Source organism: Polypterus senegalus, chromosome 17 (assembly GCF_016835505.1).
Source record: "Polypterus senegalus isolate Bchr_013 chromosome 17, ASM1683550v1, whole genome shotgun sequence".
NCBI lineage: Eukaryota > Metazoa > Chordata > Cladistia > Polypteriformes > Polypteridae > Polypterus > Polypterus senegalus.
Window position 1 is genome coordinate 33730651 of NC_053170.1, and position 22215 is coordinate 33752865.

The 22215-nt window shown below is 37.9% G+C and overlaps 1 protein-coding gene across 2 annotated transcripts in view; it reads right to left on the reverse strand.

Moving 5' to 3' along the window:
* The window catches only part of myom3 (myomesin 3), a 313022-nt gene that overhangs the window by 20715 nt on the left and 270092 nt on the right, over positions 1–22215 (reverse strand). Inside the window, exons 32-33 of one of the 2 annotated variants that reach the window (XM_039740882.1) lie at positions 15221–15326; positions 4846–5009 (exon numbers count right to left, since the gene is read on the reverse strand). In XM_039740882.1, coding sequence (XP_039596816.1) covers positions 4846–5009; positions 15221–15326 — 270 coding nt within the window. Of the gene's footprint in view, positions 1–4845; positions 5010–15220; positions 15327–20155; positions 20261–22215 lie in introns of those variants that run through there. The other variant, XM_039740883.1, reaches the window with a different exon arrangement.

Sequence of the window (22215 nt, forward strand, 5' to 3'; positions counted from 1 at the left end):
TGCAGTCTGACATCTGGTGTTCAGCCAGCTGAGGTGGGCACATGTCACTCCTCTTTTCAGGTCAGTGTATTGTCTTCCTGTAGCGGCACATATTATATTGAAATCCTTGATGCTTGTGTACGGAGCAGTCAATGAGTCAGCACCTGCACCCATGGAGACACTTGTTAGGTCCTGTGTTCCTTCTCGAGCACACAGGTCTGCTGATGTATAGCATCTGGTGATGCCACCTCTGAGTGGCATCAAATCTGAATTGAGACCCTTTTCATATATAGCTCACAGCTGGTAGAACTGGTTGAATGAGCTGCCCATCTTCATTTGAAATGTTTACTCCCTCAATATGTTCAAGAAGTGTCTGAAGACCCTCTTGATTGATCATTTTCTGTCTAGCTGATATTAGTAGCTAGGAGTTCATCACTTGTGGTGATCAATTTTGTGTCCTTGTCCTGTAACACTCAAATAGTCTCCCAGACTGATGATTACTTGATTATGTTGACCTCTTTGTAAGTCACTTTGGATAAAAGCATTTGCTGAGCACATACATGTAAACATAATGTAACTTATGTTGTGCATGTATTATGGTTATCAATATGTATAAAAATATATTTTTTTTCACCATGTTGATATCCTTAATATATACAGTAAGTGTCTCTTGAACAAGAATTGCACATGCACATTATGTATCTTGTACAAAACAGTAAAGTACCTGCCTTAATAATTAACCCATTCCCATAACATTAACTCTTATCCACAAGATTGTATGTCTTTCCATTTTTCAAATGGTGTACATTGTGCTTAATTCATGGCAAAATTAACAAGTAGATAAAGGGAATTATATGCCAATAAGCATATAAGGGTGTCATATTTTCAAAATTGTCTAAAATTGTTAGATTATAAACAATATTTCAGGCAATCGCAGACCACTCCATAAAGCTAGTTTGGTTAGCAAATAGCTGTCATGATTTGGGGAGTTGTAGGTAAGTATTTGAGTTGTTTCTGTTGGGGTGTTTTTCTCTTTTGTTTAGCACAGCAGTCATCTAAAGAAAAAATACATCATTTTGTACAACAAATAATCCCAAGTCAAGCTTTATGACTGCAATAGTGACACAAAAGGCAGAAAATGACACGTGATGCAGAAAGCCATAAGAGGCCCATCCATGGTCTTTAAAAGATAGTTAAAGTGTATAACTTCATAGAGCTTGTTAGAACTTACATCATCCCCTGATTCTGAATAGTCAGCATGACCTCCTGCCTGTTGTCCTGACTGGGCAGGGTGGCTGCAGTTTAATGTAAGATGAAATCATGAGATGAATCGTATATGTAATAACAAACCAAGGTCAAAACGGGGAGTGCAGGAATTAAATAAACAAAAGCCAGGATGTGAGACAAAATTAAAGATGAAGAGACATAGCAAAAGAGTCGGTAGCCAGAATATTTCACACAGCCAAAATGTAAGATGTACATTAAAGTCAATGAACTAAAAAGAATTTGTATCCAGGGAGAGCTTCAAACAATAATAATGCAAGCATTTGTTTAATTTTGATTTATCCACATACTTGGATAATTAGGAAGTTTATGAAGCTGGCCTTTATACAGTCAGAGTATGCCTTTACATGTCACACACTCCCAGTGTTATCCTGTCTACCAACAGCCTGGAAACCCTGCATCACAAACAGCAAACAATGGCAACGCCCATAATAAAAGAAAAACGGTATTATGGCATGATGATTTTCAGAAATAAAGCCATCAAAAATGTTCTAAATCAGAATAACCAACCTGACCAATAAATACATCTAAAAAAAATTGTATACATTATTTCTTTTATTTTTTAAAAGCTTTTCCTTGGCCTTTTAAAAAAAAAGTCCAGATCATATGATGAGTTAATCCTGCTAAATCATTTTACCTTGGGTTCTGCAAAAATGTGAAAATATAAGGGAATCCGCATAGCACAGCGACAGGCAGTTCTCTAAGGTTAAACCTAATGACCTAATTACTGGTGGTACTCTGGTAAAGGCAATACATTTGATTGAGGAATGGGTGGTTTCTGTCATAAAGCACCGGGATACATCAACATTCAGTCAATGAGTGTGAACCTAAAAGCACAGTGGCAGTACACTACAAAACAGGTGATAGTACTTGCCTCAACAGTACACCAAAGAAAGGTGGCAGTACTCCTATGCAGAAACTGCAAAAGGTACCTGTGATTACCAGACTTCAAGTACTGGTGACAGGGGCAGCTCCCTCTAAGTTTTTAATGGTAATCCCTCTCCTCACAGGCTCTGCGGTTGTTAGTTACTTATAGTGATATAAGCTCAGGAGACACAGAATGATATAAAGGACTCAGAGTATAATTTTATCTCTGCTTAGCACTGCTGCCTCTTTGCTGAGTTCACATTTTTGGTCGCAATAATCACATCGACAGAAGCATCCCTAGCCCTCAGGGACACTTAAGGCCATCACATCATTATTTTCCAGTCAAAAGTAGTTCAGTTGCTCCTTCACCATTTCATGATTTTTCACCAAACTTGAAGCGATGCAAAATCAGCAGGGTTCGTTCATCACTACCTTTCATTAAGGCACCCTATATGTTTACATTCCTGCTTTAGATCCCAACAAATAGCTTAATAAAGATGTTCTGACTTTTTGAATTTCTGCTTTCTCTGACAAAGAATTTTAGTTCTCTGAAATTTTAATAATATTTGCATGAGAAATTTAATAGTTAATGATGCCAACTTTTTTGGGTGTTCTTTTTTAGTACTTTGGTGATTTACTTACAGACATTAAGTAAACAAGTTTTTCCTTTTATTATTTTGGCTGTCCAATTGGATTATGCTGTCTCAATATCTCATCCAGATGTTTTTTGAAATGAAGGGTCTCCATGACAGATGTATAACTCAATAATTGTTTAGATACTCTATATGCAGTACTCTGTACTGAAATGCTTCCTGTTATTTTATTTTATTTTTTTAAATTTTGAATGCACTTTCCCTTTCCACATCTGTCAGTACCTCTTTAGCTGAATAAGTTTGGGTTGGACAACTGTATCAGTCCCTTGGAGAATTGCTGAAGACTTTCATTTGGTTCTTGTGTAGCCTTTTTATTCGAGACAAAAATATTTTAGTCCTCTTAGTCTTTCAGACTCTAGTGCTGCTGTAGGATGACCAAGTTTGAACAAGAATTGTTAATTCGTACATTTCCCTTAAATTTGAATTAAATTTCTTTATGATATAATCTCCCATTTGAATTGCTTCTTCGCAAATCTATAGTGTGATAATGCAGTCTCAACATAAATATCAAAATAATTTCAACCTTCGCAAGCATATGCAGTTTTTAATATCTGGAAAAAAATTTGAATTAACTTGCTTAGAGATCTTTATATAGACAACGTCTTTGCATCCTATGAACAATTACATTCCAAATTTAACATTCCAGCTACACATTTCTTTCACTATCTTCAAATCAGGAACTTTGTTAAACAGAACCTTTCCGATTTTCCTCATCTTGCACCCTCATCCATGCTGGAAAAAATATTGCTCAATCTCAAGGACTTAGACTCCATCTCTACAATATATAAAATCATTTTACAATCCCTCCCTTTCAAAGATCCAAGAGGACACTGGAATAAAGATCTCTCAATTAATATATCAGAAAAGGAGTGGAAAGTAGCAATGCAGAGAATTTATTCGAGCTCCATATGTGCAAAGCATACAATTATTCAACTCAAAATTATATATCGAGCACATCTGTCTCGTCTAAAACTCTCCAAAATGTTTCCAGGGCATGATCCAACCTGCGAATGCTGCAATCTAGTCCCAGCCTCACTGGGTCACATGTTCTGGGCCTGCACCAAATTAACATCATTCTGGACCAACATTTTTAATTACCTTTCAGACAGCCTTGGACTCACAATCCCTCCTCCCATTAACAGCTATGTTTGGTGTTCTCCCAGATGGGATTAAAGTGGAGAAGGACAAACAAACTGTGATTGCATTCACTACACTTTTGGCACGCAGACTTATTTTGCTAAACTAGAAGAACCCAAACTCTCCTCTTTTAAGTCAGTGGGAAACCGATGTGTTATATTATTTGAAATTGGAAAAAATCAAATACTCAGTTAGAGGATCCGTACAGACTTTTTTCAAAACATGGCAGGATCTAATCAGTAATATTTTAAAATAAGCTCATAAAGCACAGAGAATTTATTTATTTAGGTATGTTTACAAGCCTTAAATTTCACGCTGTTTGCCTTGCTCTCTCTTTCAGGGATGGGGATCGATTTGTTCTTAACTCAATTTTTCTTTTTGTAAAAACTTGATTGATTTGTATGGATTGCAATAAAATTAATAAAAATATATTATTAAACAAATAATAATTTCTAGTCTACATTTCTAATCTTGTACTATATATTTATTTAATGCTCAGAGTTATTTGCATGTCTAATTTTACACATTAAACTGCAATTACTAAATGTTACCCATTTTTGAAGATTGTTCACTGCTTTCAGAATGTTTTTTTCTCGTCTTTCCGTGATCCATATTATATGTCAGTCTCAGTACACCACTACATGACAACTAGATGCAGTGTTAATGCTATTACTTTCTGAAGTCATCACTCATTTCCTGTAATTATTTTGAAGAATGGAAATAAAATCTAGAAACCTTCATATGATATTTCCATGCAGTGGGTGTCTTCTTTCCATAATTGTTCTAGGCCATATTTATATTCTCTTTGCAGACAACAGTTAAATTAGTTTTAGCATTTGCTTGTGGGATTTAGTCTTGGTGTTATGCTACTTGATGATTTAAAAGCACACAGCTAGATATGTCAAGAAAAGGGTTTAGACCTTACCGTGCCCAGACAGGTCCAGTGTCCTTAGGTACGTCTGTTTGTCATCACATAGTTCCAGCACATATTTTCCCTTGTCAGCTTCAGTGGGGTTGAAAATGTCAATCCATACTTTGTGAATGCTGCTTCCTTTCTTTATTCTCTTATCATCTTCTAACTTCTTCTCTCTAGACATGGAACATGAATCTATTTTTAAATCTTTCCCTGTAAGGAGAATGTTTCACACTAAAAATGACACTGTAACTGATTCAAGGAATGCTGTTGGGCATGTTCTGAAAATGTTATTAACTGAATAAGGTCCAGCATAATTAACAAGGTGTACCTTAATTAACAAGGTGTACCTTATAGTTGATTTTTCCATAGTCTGCAGTTAGCTAGATGAAGAAATAATGAATACTACACACTTGTGATCATCCTGAAATGGCCTAAGTGGAGTCTCCATTGTAATAACATGCAATCACATTATTTTGCTTAACCTATAAAACATTGAATTTCATCCTCAATCACCTCTTAAATTTTTCTGGAAAACTTATTTCTAATAATTGTAAATACCTTATCTTGGTTAGGTACAATAGAGAGACTATATCACAACATTACAAGCACCAGATACTCCAGATCCCAAGCGTTATTTAAAGGAGTGGTTTGTGTATCTGTAATCTGTTATTCAAATGAACAGTATGTATTTTAGTACATTTTTTCTGTAGCAGTGTTGGTAAGCCAAATGTTACAAAATATCATTTAAGTTCACTCCATTTTCCAAACCTGCATATTTGGTTATGCACTTGCAATGTCTAAGTAGTATCATATGAATGGCAGTCAAAAACTATAGATGCCAAGTATGAGCTTGGCAAATTGACAAATTACCTCAACAACTTCAGAACTATCCATCCATTTTCCAACCCGCTGACTCCGAACACAGGGTCTGCCTGAGCCAATCCCAGCAAACACAGGGTGCAAGGCAGGAAGAAATCCCAGGCAGGGCACCAACCCACCGCAGGACACACACACACACACACACACACACACACTAGGGCCAATTTAGAATCATCAATCCACCTAACTGGCATGTCTTTGGACTGTGGGAGGAAACCAGAGCCCCTGGAGGAAACCCACGGGGAGAACATGCAACCTCCACGCATGGTGGACCCGGGAAGTGATCCCGGGTCTCCTAACTGTGAGGCAGCGCTACCACTGCGCCACCGTGCCGCCTTCAACTTCAGAACCTTAGTTATTTATATAATTTTTCTTGGCAGAATTGTGTAAATAAGCAGGTGAAAAATTAAGCAAGAAGTGTTACATTTCCAAATTGGAATCAAAACACATTCTCGTGGAGCAGCTGTTTGTGAAGTAGCTGCAATAATTTTACTGTTTACATGTAAATTAAAAATAGAATTTAGAGGAGATCTTAAATGCTTCCCAGAATTAAGAGATTGAGCTTGCTTCTCATAAGAATGTCTTTAGAGATTATATCCCTGCATGCATATATTTTGTTCAGCTATCATAAAATTAAAACTTTTTAGAAAGTAGCATACATGTCGCCAAGTCTGCTTTGCTGGTTTAAAACAGCACAGCAGGAGAGCAGACACATTCTCCTCAATACACCATCAGCTACACCATTTTCATGAACTTAAAATATGTGATTTTCTTGTAATTTCCTGGTACTCACAGCCATGGACACTGTCCTCTGTTGAGACATCCGATAGTCATGAACTGAGATGGAGCAATGCAAGTTAGGAAATGGGCAAGAATAAGTCTTCTTTTAAACCGTGACCTTTAAAGCAGTGCCCTGAGTGCTCCATAAAGACATTTAAAATCCAAAGTAATCCTTCATGAGGTATTCACCTCATCTGGACATCATCATCAATCTTTCTTTTTGCATAGCTCACCACATTCTGGTCTGCTACCTCCATCGGTTCATCACAGACCTGAACTGCAACCACAACTGATCACCATGACGCTTTGACCTCAAATGAATGTCGCTGCACTTTGAATAACTCTTTTTTTATTGGATTTTCCTACAGCCTCTCTCCATTCTCATCTGCTCATTAGACATCAGTAGACTTGAACATAACCAACACCTTGGAACCTCTGCACCATCCATCACTCCTGCTCCCTTTCCAAAACTCAACAGAGTCAACTCTGCACATTCTCTTCTCTCACCATCAAACACCTCTTATTAAGCCAAACTTTTAACAAGTGATCACCTATTCATTCTTTGTCTGTTTAGTACTAACCCATTTCCCTTACATGTGGCCACCTCACTGACAGTATTTAATTATACCACTTCTCTCATCCCATAATTAACTAAAACCTCAATGATTGCACCAGAATGGGAAAGACATTGTATAAATAAAATGTATTGTTGTTGTTATTATTAGAATGTTCTTAAAAGCCATTAAAATCAATAATACTGTAAATAAATCAACTTACCACATTGCTTGATTATGATATAGTGGTAATAATAGTGTAACTGCCGAAATAAGGTGTGGTCAAGCGCGGATAAAATGCGTGTCGAAAGAAATCTCACAGTCCAAAAGTTTGTTTTAAAAGTATTTAGTGAAAGTTAAAAGCAAATAATCCACACAAGAATAAAAGAAAAAAATAGTTACACACATGGAATAAAAGGCAAAAAAAGGGAAAAAATGTATCTTGTCTTAAACTTAGCTTTTCTTGAGAAACTTTAGTTATTTCTGTACTTAAAAGGTCCTTACTTCTTCTTCTCTACTTAAAGATTCTTAAATTCTTATATACTTAAAGATTCTTAGCTTCTTCTTCTGTATGCTTTAAGCATACGGCACAGCACATGAATTAAGTGCTGTTTTCTTATATATTTACTTCACACACATTCAAAAGGCCCGTAGACCGGTTGGCACTTAGGCATGTGCCCAGGGACGGTTTAAAACCTTATGCCTTCCACACCTTACTCAAGGCAAGGCTGGTCACTAACTGAAGATTATTGTTTTATTCAAAGCTGTTAGAAATGGCAGGCATATACCAATACAATTCTATTTATGGGGGTTATAGGAACCTCCCATAGATTATGCATTGTCATCTAGTAAAATATTCATGAATCTTATAGAACTAGGAAAATGGCTCCTACAAATAGTATTCAACAGGGAGCTCATCATGTCAATCACACTAGATTGGGTTTTGTGTAATGTTAGGTCTGAACATTTCTTATTCTTTGCTACTCTTGCTAATGTGTAACAAAACAGTCCCAGGGCTAATAATTGAAGCAAATTTAAGGGCTAGATGCTAGGTTATATGTGTCGCCTACATTTATACTGGTTATAAACCATCAACTACGTATCTTGTAAAAATACAAAACAAATAGTTCTAATGAATTTATAAGACTGAAAGGGGGCTGGGAAAGACTGGGTGTCAAAGAAGCCTTCACATGTTTGTCTTCTCAAGAGTTCGTGCTAAATGTGGACTTCTGTGATTGAAAAGTATTTTACCTGTTGTTGTTTTTTTCTTTAATGGGTGTCTTTCAACACCAACCAACTGACCAGTGTGTCTGCTATGAAGACAAATAAAATGGATGGCAATGGGCTTATAGTGGTCTTTGAACTGTATAAGATGTTCAGGTCTGCTTGTTATTGCTTTGTTTCATCTACAGTATATAAATACAAGAACAAAAGGAACAGTAATTTGTTTGAAATTCTACAGAGGTGAAACTAGATTGTGGCTGGCACTAGAACATCATGTTCAGATCTGGAAAAATGGCTAGTGTGAAAGTATCTGTTTGTGATGTTGGAAAAATGCATTTAAAGACATGAGTAAGAAAGAAAGAAAGAATAAAAATGGATGGGAAAGACAAGTAGAAGGCAGCTTTGGGTCCCAGAAATTTTCTTTAGGTGAATGTTGTTGAGTCACGGCGGGTATTATTCACTCCTTTATTCTAGAAGTCAATTTCATCACGTCAGAGGTAATAAAAGTATGAGAAAATGTGAAAAAGGGATGATTTTGCCTTTTGGGTTTTAGAGAGAGCTGTGGAGAATATTGCTACATGAATCACTCTAATGAAAATATTCCAGTTCCAGATAGTCAGAGGAGAGAATTATATCAGGTGATAATGCTAGGACTAGGAAAGTGCACATCCAGTCACTGTAAATGTGACTGGTGGAATTGCTAATACATTCTTGTTGCTGACTTTTGGAGCAGGAGGTAACACCACTGATTTTGTCTACAGTAGTAGTAGTAGTAGTAGTAGTACTGGTGCATGTACAGACTATAGTGAAATTCTTACTTGAGTGTCTGAGTAGCATGTAGCATGTCGTCACTCTCTTATGTCTACATTTCTTATTCAGGTCAGGTGAAAAGCATGACAAGGAGGAAAAGATCCAAAGCCAAAATGAACAAATGCAGTGTCCTTATTATTTCTGCTAATCTGATGAGGCTATGCAGAGGATGGGCTTGACTTTCATTGATTCATTTTTCTAAGTGATGGGGCAGGTCAGAGCTTATGTTTGGATCAACTGAGAATAGAACAGAAACCAGTTATCGTCAGGGTACCATTCCGTTGCTGAGCACACTAAATAATCTAATCTGAAAGTCCTTGGGACATAGGAAAAATCACACATGAACATGGGCAGAATGTGACAGTGCCCAGGCAAGGTATGAACACAAGATTCTAGAAATGTAAGGTAATGCCTCTGTATACTGGGGTCCATGCTGTCTACATTGTGGGAAATCTGCTGCACAGCTTAATCTGTGGTGAACATCAAACTTTTAATATTTTTATTTGCCATTTGTAGCTGTCCTAAACTCTTTTTCACAATCCTGTGGTAATTCTTATATGGACAACTATTTTTTTGTCAAAAAAATAACATAGGAAATATGGGCTGCATGGTAGTACCGATGCTTCAAAAATGCAGTGTCCTGAGTTCAAATCCAGAAGGACTGAATATGATCCTCTCTTTTGTCAAAACCTCTTATGTTCTTATGCCAAAGGTTGCTGGAATGAGTTCTATAACAACCCTTTATTAAATATGATCTGGAAATTAATGGATGGTCAAAATCAGTATGAATTAAATTATTTTAAGCTGAACAGTAATGAAAGTGATTTTAACAGATGGCTAGTCTTGTTAAATCATTGCTTTTATGAAAACAAAAATGTTTTGTACTTCCAGTAAGTATCCATCTGCTTGGTAAAAAATATTGTGCCCGGAGTATGCTATTCAATAACTGTCCAGCAGATGTCAGTAGAAGCCTACTAATCCTTAGACATTTCACTGGCAATATTACTCTGATAGCTGTTTCAAATTAGAATGTGAGGAAGTGGCAAACATTTTATATTTCATTTCCTTCCAGAATCAGAACCTGGTGGTTGGTGTTGTGGGTTAATAGTGGCAGCAGGTTTTTGTTACCAACCTCATATGTAGAAGGCCATGTTAATGCAAAATTTCATTTATTTAGGTAAAGCTTCAAATGGTGCAAGTGTTATTTTACCATTAACTTTAAGAAAATTTGGCTTTCAGTTTAGTTTTATCTTTACCTAACTTTCCTTACAGCATTGAAGCAAAGATAAAACAAGATACCAATAGTGGTGTAGCTAGGTACTAATTCCAAATGCTTAATAAAATAATGAAGAAATAGGAAATAATAGAAATTAACAGGAAGAAATTTGACATCTGGGGCTACTAGGAACAGAGAAATACAGTGCGTCCAGAAAGTATTCACAGCGCATCACTTTTTCCACATTTTGTTATGTTACAACCTTATTCCAAAATGGATTAAATTCATTTTTTTCCTCAGAATTCTACACACAACACCCCATAATGACAACATGAAAAAAATTACTTGAGATTTTTTCAAATTTATTAAAAATAAAAAAACTAAGAAAGCCCATGTACATAAGTATTCACAGCCTTTGCCATGAAGCACAAAATTGAGCTCAGGTGCATCCTGTTTCCCCTGATCATCCTTGAGATGTTTCTGCAGCTTAATTGGAGTCCACCTGTGGTACATTCAGTCGATTGGACATGATTTGGAAAGGCACACACCTGTCTATATAAGGTCCCACAGTTGACAGTTCATGTCAGAGCACAAACCCAGCATGAAGTCAAAGGAATTGTCTCGAGGCACAAATCTGGGGAAGGTTACAGAAAAATTTCTGCTGCTTTGAAGGTCCCAATGAGCACAGTGACCTCCATCATCCCTAAGTGGAAGAAGTTCAAAACAACCAGGACTCTTCCTAGAGCTGGCCGGCCATCTAAACTGAGCGATCGGGGAGAAGGGCCTTAGTCATGGAGGTGACCAAGAACCCGATGGTCACTCTGTCAGAGCTCCAGAGGTCCACTGTGGAGAGAGGAGAACCTTCCAGAAGGACAACCATCTCTTGAGCAATCCACCAATCAGGCCTGTATGGTAGAGTGGCCAGACGGAAGCCACTCCTTAGTAAAAGGCACATGGCAGCCCACCTGGAGTTTGCCAAAAGGCACCTGAAGGACTCTCAGACTCTCTGGTCTGATGAGACAAAGATTGAACTCTTTGGTGTGAATGCCAGGCGTCACGTTTGGAGGAAACCAGGCACCGCTCATCACCAGGCCAATACTATCCCTACAGTGAAGCATGGTGGTGGCAGCATCATGCTGTGGGGATGTTTTTCAGCGGCAGGAACTGGGAGACTAGTCAGGATAAAGGGAAAGATGACTGCAGCAATGTACAGAGACATCCTGGATGGAAACCTGCTCCAGAGCGCTCTTGACCTCAGACTGGGGCGACGGTTCATCTTTCAGCAGGACAACGACCCTAAGCAGACAGCCAAGATATCAAAGGAGTGGCTTCAGGACAACTCTGTGAATGTCCTTGAGTGGCCCAGCCAGAGCACAGACTTGAATCCGATAGAACATCTCTGGGGAGATCTTAAAATGGCTGTGCACCGACGCTTCCCATCCAACCTGATGAAGCTTGAGAGGTGCTGCAAAGAGGAATGGGCGAAACTGGCCAAGGATAGGTGTGCCAAGCTTGTGGCATCATATTCATAAAGACTTGAGGCTGTAATTGCTGCCAACGGTGCATCGACAAAGTATTGAGCAAAGGCTGTGAATACTTATGTATATGTGATTTCTCAGTTTTTTTATTTTTAATAAATTTGCAAAACCACAAGTAAACTTTTTTCATGGGGTGTTGTGTGTAGAATTCTGATGGAAATAATTAATTTAATCCATTTTGGAATAAGGCTGTAACATAACAAAATGTGGAAAAAGTGATGCGCTGTGAATACTTTCTGGATGCACTGTATAGTGGTTAGTCCTATGTTGGCATTGTGATTGTCTGTGTGGAGTTTAAATGCTGTCCTCTTGTGGTGTAGATTTGTGTCCAGCATTCCAAAGACAAGTGTGTTAGGCTCATTGGGGTCTCTACATTAGCCTTGTATGTGTGAGTGTGAAATGCAATGGACTACCATCCCTACCTGAGGAGGTACCTTCAGAACCATGAGCTGTAAATGCAGTAATGGGGTACCGAATACGTATGAATTAGTAGAAAGTGAACAAATGTTGTTTTTGCAGATAATCTAAATCTGTGTAAGAGAGGATTTGCGATGGAGTATAATGAGAAAAGAAAAATGTCACTTGCAGTAATTAAGTGACACGTTCCTTCAAAGAAAACTGGATTCTTGAGGAATTATGACCCCTTTCAGCCTTATGGGAATTTAGTTATTTTGGCATATGATACCACATACAACATATTTATTTCTTTAAATGTTAAACATTTATTAAAGGAACTTATTCAAAAATGGAGGAAACCAAGGTAGAACATCCATCCATCCATTATCCAACCCACAACATAGCTTTTTTAAGTACTTGTAATATCATACTAAACATTACTCATCAATAATATAATAAATTACCCATTTATGTATCAAATTGTCTTTATCTCACTTAGATTTACTGGTAATCTAATGCCTTTCAGGTTACAGTTTTCAGTTAACCAAAGATGCAGGTCTTTGGAATTCCCTCAAAAGGTCTGTGAACCTACAGAGAACCTGCAAACATCACACAGACAATGGCCAAGTCTGTGACTGAACCCAGGATGATTGCTGTATTTATGATGCAGTGGTGCTAATCAAACAAAAAAAAAAAACCCTGTGTTTTTCCCAGTTGATTGTGGGGTTCGTCAGGGTTGTGTTCTACTCCTACTCTGTTCAATGCTTGTATGGACTGGGTGTTGGGCAAGGTCGTGGGGTCCAGCGGTTGTGGGGCATCTGTTGGTGAAGAAAGATTCATGAAACTTGACTTTGCTGACGATGCTGTGATCTTCGCGGAATCAATGGAGGCTGTGATCGGGGCACTTGAGAGTCTAAGTCTGAGTGTCTGGGCTTGCTAGTGTCCTGGATAAAAACCAAGATCCAAGCCTTTAATGACCTCTTGGGCACAGCCATCAGCAGTGTGTCTGTTTGCGGAGGGAGTGTTGACCTTGTTGAGAGGTTTACTTACCTTGGCAGTGACATTCATGTCTCTGGTGACTCTTTCTATGAAGTCAGTAGACAGATTGGGAAAGCATGGGGAGTCATGAGGTCGCTGGAAAGGGGTGTGTGGTGCTCCCGATATCAAAAGAATGAAGGTCCAAGTCTTTAGAGTCCTGGTGCTTCCTGTCATGCTATATGGTTGTGAGACATAGATGCTATCCAGTGACCTGAGATGAAGACTCCTTTGGTACTGTGTCTCTCCGGAAAATCCTTGGGTATCGTTGGTTTGACTTTGTGTCGAATGAGCGGTTGCTCATGGAGTCCTGAATGAAGCACATTACCTGCATTGTGAGGGAGCATCAGTTACGGCATTACGGTCATGTGGCACGTTTCCACGAGGGTGATCCGGCTCGTAAGATTCTCATTGTTGGGGACCTGAGTGGCTGGACCAGGCCAAGGGGTCACCCATGTAACACCTGGCTGTTGCAGATGGAGGGTCAATTCTGGAGGATGGGACTGCACCGCGTGTCTGCCCGGGGGGTTGCCAACTGGGATGCCGAGCTGTTTTGTCGTGTAGTGGGTGCAGCAACACACGGTACCAGTGCATGCTCCCCAACTTGACTTGACTTGACTTGGTGCTAATCACTGCACCACCCAACAAATAATCATTAAAACATTAGAACAATTGACCTGCAATGGACTGGCGCCCTGTCCTGTCTGGCACCCTATGTTAGCTGGGATAGGCTCCAGCACCCCCCAGAAGCTAGTTCAGCAATAAGCAGGTTAGAAAATGACTGACTGACATTAGAACAATTTGAACAAGAACAGCAGGCCTTGCAGCCCGATAAAGCCTGTGAGTCCTATTCACCTAATTTCTTTAAAATAGCATCAAGTTGAGTTTTGAGGTTCCCCAAAGTCTTACCATCTACCACACTATTTAGTAATTTATTCCACTTGTCTTTGGACCTTTGTGTGAAGAAAAATGCTTCCATCTGTGTCCCAGCATTCTTGCTGAACTTATTTTAAAGTAAAAGCTTGGATCTGTAGTACTTATTCCTTTCATAATTTTAAACACTTAAGTTTTTTTGTCATTTTTAATAAATGTTAGCACTGTTTCTGACTGATTCTGAAGATGAGGTTTGAATTCTGGTCCCGTTACAGTATGGGTACAGTTACCACATTCTCCCCGTGTCTGTATATATTTTTTCTTCCTCTGGATATTATGGTTTTCCTCCTACATCTCCAATATGTGCATGTAATCAGGGTTTCCAGTTCTAAACTGACCCTGTGAGAGTAAGTCCACATTTATGTGAATATGTCCTGGTTCCTTTCTCTGCACCTGATGCTTCCAGGATAGGCTGCAGCTCTTGAACTATGTTAAACAGTTTTTTCTCACCTGCTTAGTTCAGTTCAGGTTTGCAGGTGCAAGACATCATCTGATGCAAGGAAGGAAGAGACCATGATGAAGTATCAGTCCACCAGAAGCCTTTGTTAATAGATTGTATTTATTGATTCATTATCATTATTAGAACTCTTTGGTATGGATGAAGCTAATAATCAAAAACACTGAGTGCTTAACAGAAATGTGAAAAAAACATCTCACGTGAGCAACTTGTGCTGGAGAAATATTACATTACAGCTTAAGGACTGCCACAATTTAAAGAATTACAAGGTTAAGCTTCCTCCATTTGTCTCAGATATAAAAACAGAGAATCTGTCATGACAATACATTGAAGTCTATAGGAGTATAAGCATTGAAACCCAAGGAATCCATCCTTTTTATAGACCTAGAAGGACTACCTCTGATTTAACAAGACTGTTTTTATAAATAGGACCCTGTAGCGAGAAGACATTGTCGAGTTTTAAATGTATTGGCAGTAAAATAAGTGGGAAATCTTAAAAACACTAAGAATGAGACAGCTTGGCAAAAGAGGCCTATTAGCTTGCCCACTTCCAAATACTTACTTGAGTCGCCAGTTTGTTTTAATGTCTTCCAAATAATACTTCAGTGAGCAATAAAGCTGGAAGCCATCTGCAGTGCTCTGGATCTTCAGTCCACTTGCAGATAAAGCTGAAAATACAGTTGAATAATTTCAGATGATTCTGACATGGGCTTGCCAGTAACATACTGTTAACAGTAGGACAGATTTGCATTTGGCATCTTTAAAGCATCATGGATATAAACAGTTGTATAGTAATTCTTCTCTACTTTTCAGTTAACTAGTGGAAAATACCAAGCAAATATTTCACTGCAATCAAAGGCTGGCTAACAAATAATGATTTATATACTGTATTGGGACAGGAAACAAATGAATACTATTAAATAATGCTGTTTCTTAATAAAATGACAAAATACCTAGGAATTAAGTAAAGTTTTTTTTGCATAAGTTAATGAATAAACTTAAATATGTTCATACTTGAATATCCCATTTTAAACATCTCAGTGCAGGTGAAGTGAGAAACCCTGGTGTACTGTGTCTTAGTTCAGCGTTTCTCAACCTTTAAGTATTTGCGACCAAGTTTTCATAACAGTTTTAATTGCGCCCCCCTAACATTTTTTTGAAACCCTAATAAAATGTATTCCTATATTTTTTGCTGCCGATACACCACTACAAGTTTTATTATACCTACTTAACTTTTATCGACATTTATCTAACTCTATATTTATTTTTCTATCAGAATGTAGTTTAAGTTAATTTGTTTTGGTTTCAATAGATGTATTTTTCATATTTTCGATTCTTATTTTCTTTTTTTCACATCTTCACGCCCCCTTTTTTGTTAGGGGGGCGCGCCCCACAGGTTGAGAACTGCTGTCTTATTTGATTCTGCATTCTTGAGCTGGTTCAAAATTACACTCCGTGTCATAAATTAACTGCCTTTCATTATGTTGCACATTCATCTTTGTATTTTTTGAAACCCATCCTTTAGTGGATCTATTGTCCCTGTAGCCACAACAAATTGTCATTCTCACACAACAACAACAACAACAACATTTATTTATATAGCACATTTTCATACAAACAGTAGCTCAAAGTGCTTTACATAATAAAGAATAGAAAAATAAAAGACACAATAAGAAAACAAAATAAATCAACATTAATTAACATCGAATAAGAGTAAGGTTCAATGGCCAGGGGACAGAAAAACAAAAACTCCAGACGGCTGGAGAAAAAATAAAATCTGTAGGGATTCCAGACCATGAGACCGCCCAGTCCCCTCTGGGCATTCTACCTAACATAAATGAAACAGTCCTCTTTGGATTTAGGGTTCTCACGGAAGGGCTTGATGATGATGATGGTCACGTAGACTTCTGCCTTTAAATCCATCCATCATTGTTGGAGCATCATGAAGCTTTGAGTAGGTGGAGGTGGCGCAGGCCACCACCACAAAGAAACCGGAAAAAGAAACAGAAAAGAGAGTAGGGGTCAGTACGATTTTAGAGCCACCATGAATAGTTATTATGAAATTGAACATACAGAGTATCAGGATTAAGTTAAATTAAATGAAGTTATAAAAGGCCATGTTAAAGTAATGTGTTTTCAGCAGTGTTTTAAAGTGCTCTACTGTATCAGCCTGGAGAATTCCTATTGGCAGGCTATTCCAGATTTTAGGTGCATAGCAGCAGAAGGCCGCCTCACCACTTCTTTTAAGTTTTGTTCTTGGAATTCTAAGGAGACACTCATTTGAGGATCTGAGGTTACGATTTGGAATATAAGGTGTCAGACATTCCGATATATAAGATGGGCGAGATTATTTAAGGCTTTATAAACCATAAGCAGAATTTTAAAGTCAATCCTGAATGACACAGGTAACCAGTGTAGTGACATCAAAACTGGAGAAATGTGTTCGGATTTTCTTTTCCTAGTTAGGATTCTAGCAGCTGCATTCTGCACTAGTTGCAAACGACTTTTTTGGGTAGTCCTGAGAGGAGTGCGTTACAGTAATCTAGTCGACTGAAAACAAACGCGTGAACTAATTTCTCAGCATCTTTCAGTGATATAAGAGGTCTAACTTTACTTATGTTTCTTAAGTGAAAAATGCTGTCCTAATGATCTGATTAATATGTGATTTAAAATTCAGATTACAGTCAACAATCACCCCTAAGCTTTTTACCTCCGCCTTGACTTTTAATCCTAATGTATCCAGTTTATTTCTAATAGCCTCATTGTATCCATTATTGCTGATCACTAAGATTTCAGTTTTCTTTATTTAACTTGAGAAAATTACTATTCATCCATTCTGAGATACAAGTCAGACATTGTGTTAGTGAATCAATAGAATCAGGGTCATCAGGTGCTATTGATAAGTACAGCTGTGTGTCATCAGCATAGCTGTGGTAGCTCACGTTGTGCCCTGAGATAATCTGACCTAACGGAAGCATGTAGATTGAGAATAACAGCGGACCCAGGATAGAGCCTTGTGGAACACCATATTGGATATCATGTGTCTTCGAGTTGTAATTCCCACAACTAACAAAAATTTTCTCCCTGCCAGATAGGAGTCAAACCAATTTAAGACACTGCCAGAGAGGCCCACCCATTGACTAAGGCGATTTCTAAGAATGTTGTGATCAATGGTGTCAAATGCAGCACTCAGATCTAAGAGGATGAGAACAGATAAATGGCCTCTGTCTGCATTCACGCAAAGTCATTTACTACTTTAACAAGTGCAGTTTCTGTGCTGTGATTTGTTCTAAAACCCGACTGAAATTTATCAAGAATAGCATGTTTATTTAGGTGGTCATTTAACTGCATAATGACTGCCTTCTCCAGAACTTTACTTAAGAAAGGCAGGTTAGAGATGGGTCTAAAATTTTCAAGAGCGAGGGGTCAAGAATATGTTTCTTAAGTAGGGGTTTAACTACAGCAGTCTTAAGACAGTCTGGGAAGACCCCAGTATCTAATGACGAATTTACTATGTCAAGAACATTATCAATTAGCACGCCTGATACTTCTTTGAAAAACCTTGTTGGTATTGGGTCAAGGAGCAGGTGGAGGTTTTAATTGAGATATTATTTTTGTAAATCAGGTAAATCTATCCTAGTGAAAGAGTTTAATTTGTTTATAACAGGATGCTGGGGTTTAGGAGGATCCTTAGTGTTGGAGGGATATACTATGTTATTTCTAATATCATTAATTTTTGATTGAAAATACAGCGATAGCCTCACAGGTTTCACTGGAAGCACTTAGGAGGCATTCCTTTGAGTTACCTGGGTTTAGTAGGCGATCAATTGTAGAAAATAAGACTCTGGGATTACTAGCATTGTTATTTATAATCTTGAGAAATAGCAGCTCTCAAGACGGACAGTGTTATTGTATTCTGTTATTTTGACTTTTAATATTTCATGGTGGATAGTAAGTTTAGTCTTCCTCCATTGACGCTCAGCTCTGGCATGTTCTCTTTAAATCAGACACTCTTTGGGTCTTCCATGGTATAACAATGCTAGAAGATTTTTTCACTGTCTTTTCAGGTGCAACTATGTCAACAGCAGCTCTCACTTTAGTATTAAATCTTTCCACCTTACTATTTACATTATCCTCGCTATTATAGCTGGCACTATAAACGGACTGATTGCTTAAAATGTTTGTAAGTTTTAAAGCTGCTGCCGAGTCAAAGAAGCGTTTTTTAACAATATGCTTCTCATGAGTGTTTTTTATCATTATTTCTATATTAAAAGTAGAAGAAAATGGTCTGATAGACCAATATCAATGATCTGTTTTATATCAACTTTCAGTCCTTTAGTAATCACTAAGTCTAACGTATGACCTGCTTTATGTGTAGGCTGATTTATGAGTTGTCTCAAATCAAAAGAATCCAGGAGGTTCATAAATTCTTTTACTTTTAGATCACACTGATTATCTATATGAAAATTAAAGTCGCCAACTATTAGGAGTGTGTCATAGTTAGTAATTAAAATTGACATTAAGTCAGAGAATTCCTCAAAAAAGACGCGTTATATTTAGGAGGTCTATACACGGATAGTACTAGAACTTGAGAATCTCCATGAATAACAACGGCGAGATACTCAAAGGACTTGAACTTACCAAAACTGACATCTTTACATTTTAATCGCTCGAGTAAATGTTAGCCAATCCGCCCCTTTTCCCTGGCGGTCTGAATGAGTAAAACTGTAATCCGGAGGCAGATTCGATTAAAAAACGCGCATCTGAATTAAGCCATGTTTCATTTAGTGCAATAAAATCTATTTTTATCACTAATAAGATTGTTGATAAAAAAACGTTTTGTTAGTTAAAGCTCTAACATTTAATAGTGCCATATTTAATGTTTCGGAGGTGCAGAGATGAATACTATGTGCTATTGATATTTGGAATAGGAACTAAATTATTTTATTAGCGCGCTCTGTGTGTATTTTTTGTTTAATCTGTGATCTGTTTTTATAGTTTTAATACATTGTTCCTCTAAAATAGTGATTTTAATTAGATTATTGGAGTTTATGCCGTATTTCCTAGGTTTTCTACGTGCATTGAGATTGCTTATTACAGTATTAATGTGTGCACTTTAACGGAAGACTCTATTAAACACTTATCATGTCCTAGCACAACAGTATTATTTCGAAGGGGTTAAGAGCAGAGATAGATAGTCAAGAAAAACGAATTACCTTCGATATGTTTTCGGAGAGGACCCGGGCACCGAAACTGTTCGGATGCAGGCCATCACGCTTGAAGAGACATGGCCTTTCCAAAAAGAGATTCCAATTGTTGATGAAACCGACATCCTTCTTCTTGCAGTAACCCTGTAGCCAGTTGTTCAATCCTAGCAGACGACTGTAGTACTCGTTAGATCGTCTGACGAGAGGTAGTGGACCCGAAACGAAGATCTTTGGCGATGGGGTCCTCTCCTTCGTGTCTTTAATCAAAGCTGCGAAATCAGCCTTCAGGATTTCAGGATTCAGGATTCAGGATCAGCCACACAGTCATTCATCTTCATCCAGTCAGTATTAAAGTTACCCTCCATTATCATAAAGCATTATGTGCACAAAAGGAACTAACAAAGTTCAAGATTCAAAGTAAAAAAGAAGAAAAGACGTTTCCTTTTACCATTCTTATAAATGCTTGCAGTAACAAATGTCATTATTTAAATTCCAAGGGTAAGCAGCTCTTTTTTTGAAACCTTTTTAAAGAATGAAATTAAGTACCTTCATATGTACTTTACAGCCACTACTTTACAATGTCAGACAGTCACTTTGATGTTTATTGGCTTAAGGTAAATGGCTGTTCTGAAATGACAACCATGATGTTCCAGGATCCAAAACTCGAATAACAGTCTTATGAAGGTTGCACCAGGAAATCTTTACCCAAATGAGGAACAACAAATACAGAAAACATGCAACACGTGTAAATGTTAACATGGGACTACCCTCCTGTGGGTCCACCACCTGCAGGTGGAAATGGGCTGGGTGCATCGTGATCTGGGTGGCAGTCGAAGGCAGAGGCCATGGCAGACTGGAACCCAAACACATAAACTAACTCTTGGGATGTGGAATGTCACCTGTCTTTTGGGGGGTTTGGTGGGGAGGACCTGGAGTTGGTGGTTGAGGTAGAGAGCTACCAACTAGGTATCTAGTTACCAACTAGGTCCACACACTGCCTTCTTTCTGAAAACAAGCCGCTCGAAAGATGCTGGACTCTCCTTTACTCTGGATTTGCATGGGTAGAAAGGCGTCAGGTGGGAGTGGGCTTCTTGTTAAGTCCCTGCCTGGTTGATGTCATATTGTAGTTTGTCCCAGAGAATAAAAAGGCTGCCTCTGTGCGGCTGAAAGGTCACAGAGTCGAAGACTCTGACTGCCATATGAGCCTATGCACCAAATGTCAGTATGGAGTACCAGGCCTTCTTGGAGTCACTGCAGAGTTCTGCTGGGAGACTTCAACACTAATGCAGTGCAACAACCAGCTGCTGTCTGACAAAACTGTTTAATTCATTTTGAGCATGTGTGGCACATTCTTGATAGACATCTGTATTCATATAAGATTTGGATCTATTAAAAAATTAATTTGAGAAGTCAAATAAACAGACCAAATACAAGGCAAAATTCAGGATAGAGTCCCTATTAGCCGCAGTGAACTATACAATGAATTCTGGCAAGAAGGCTCACACTATTCAAATTATACCGGAATTACACTTCTGCCCCCAAAATCCCTCTCCCTGTCTGTCTACAAATGTTATAAAAGCTATTACTATTTCAGAACTTAAATAGAAAAAAGCTATTATAACAGACCATAAACATCTATTTTTTCCTTTAAATTTACAAAACACGTCTATCTATCTATCTATCTATCTATCTATCTATCTATCTATCTATCTATCTATCTATCTATCTATCTATCTATCTATCTATCTATCTATCTGAACAGCAGCATGGTGGTGTAATGATTAGTGCTGTTACCTCTGTGGCCTTAAATTTAAAGCCTGACGGGTATTTTGCTTTTCATCCCACATCACATAAATGTGTGGATTAGGTTAATTGTCAATTCTTTATTGGCCAAGTGTGTATGAGTGGCCTCTGTAATGGATTAGTGCTAAGTGCAGGATTTATTTGCAGATGATGTTTTTGGGATAGGCTTTAACCCCCAGTGCCCAGAACTAGATTAATGTAAATATAAATCTGTTCCTTTAGCTATATATAAATGCACTTAATTCATGATCCTACATTGGACTAAATGCATTTGGAAATAGATGACTAGATACGTACTCTTCCATTATTTGCCAGACGTGTTAAGATGGGGTCATTTGATCTAGATGAGATTTAGTTTAATTAGCATAAAAAAGTTTTGCACTAAGAGAAAGTACAAATTATGAAAATGAGTGTTTCAAATGTTACAATGAATACCTCAGTCAGGAGCAACTAGGTATGCTGTCTATCACCATTTGACTCCTTCATAATTGTTGGTTTCCTTCCTTAGTACATTGACAAGTCTTGTGAGATAAGATGAGAGATGAAA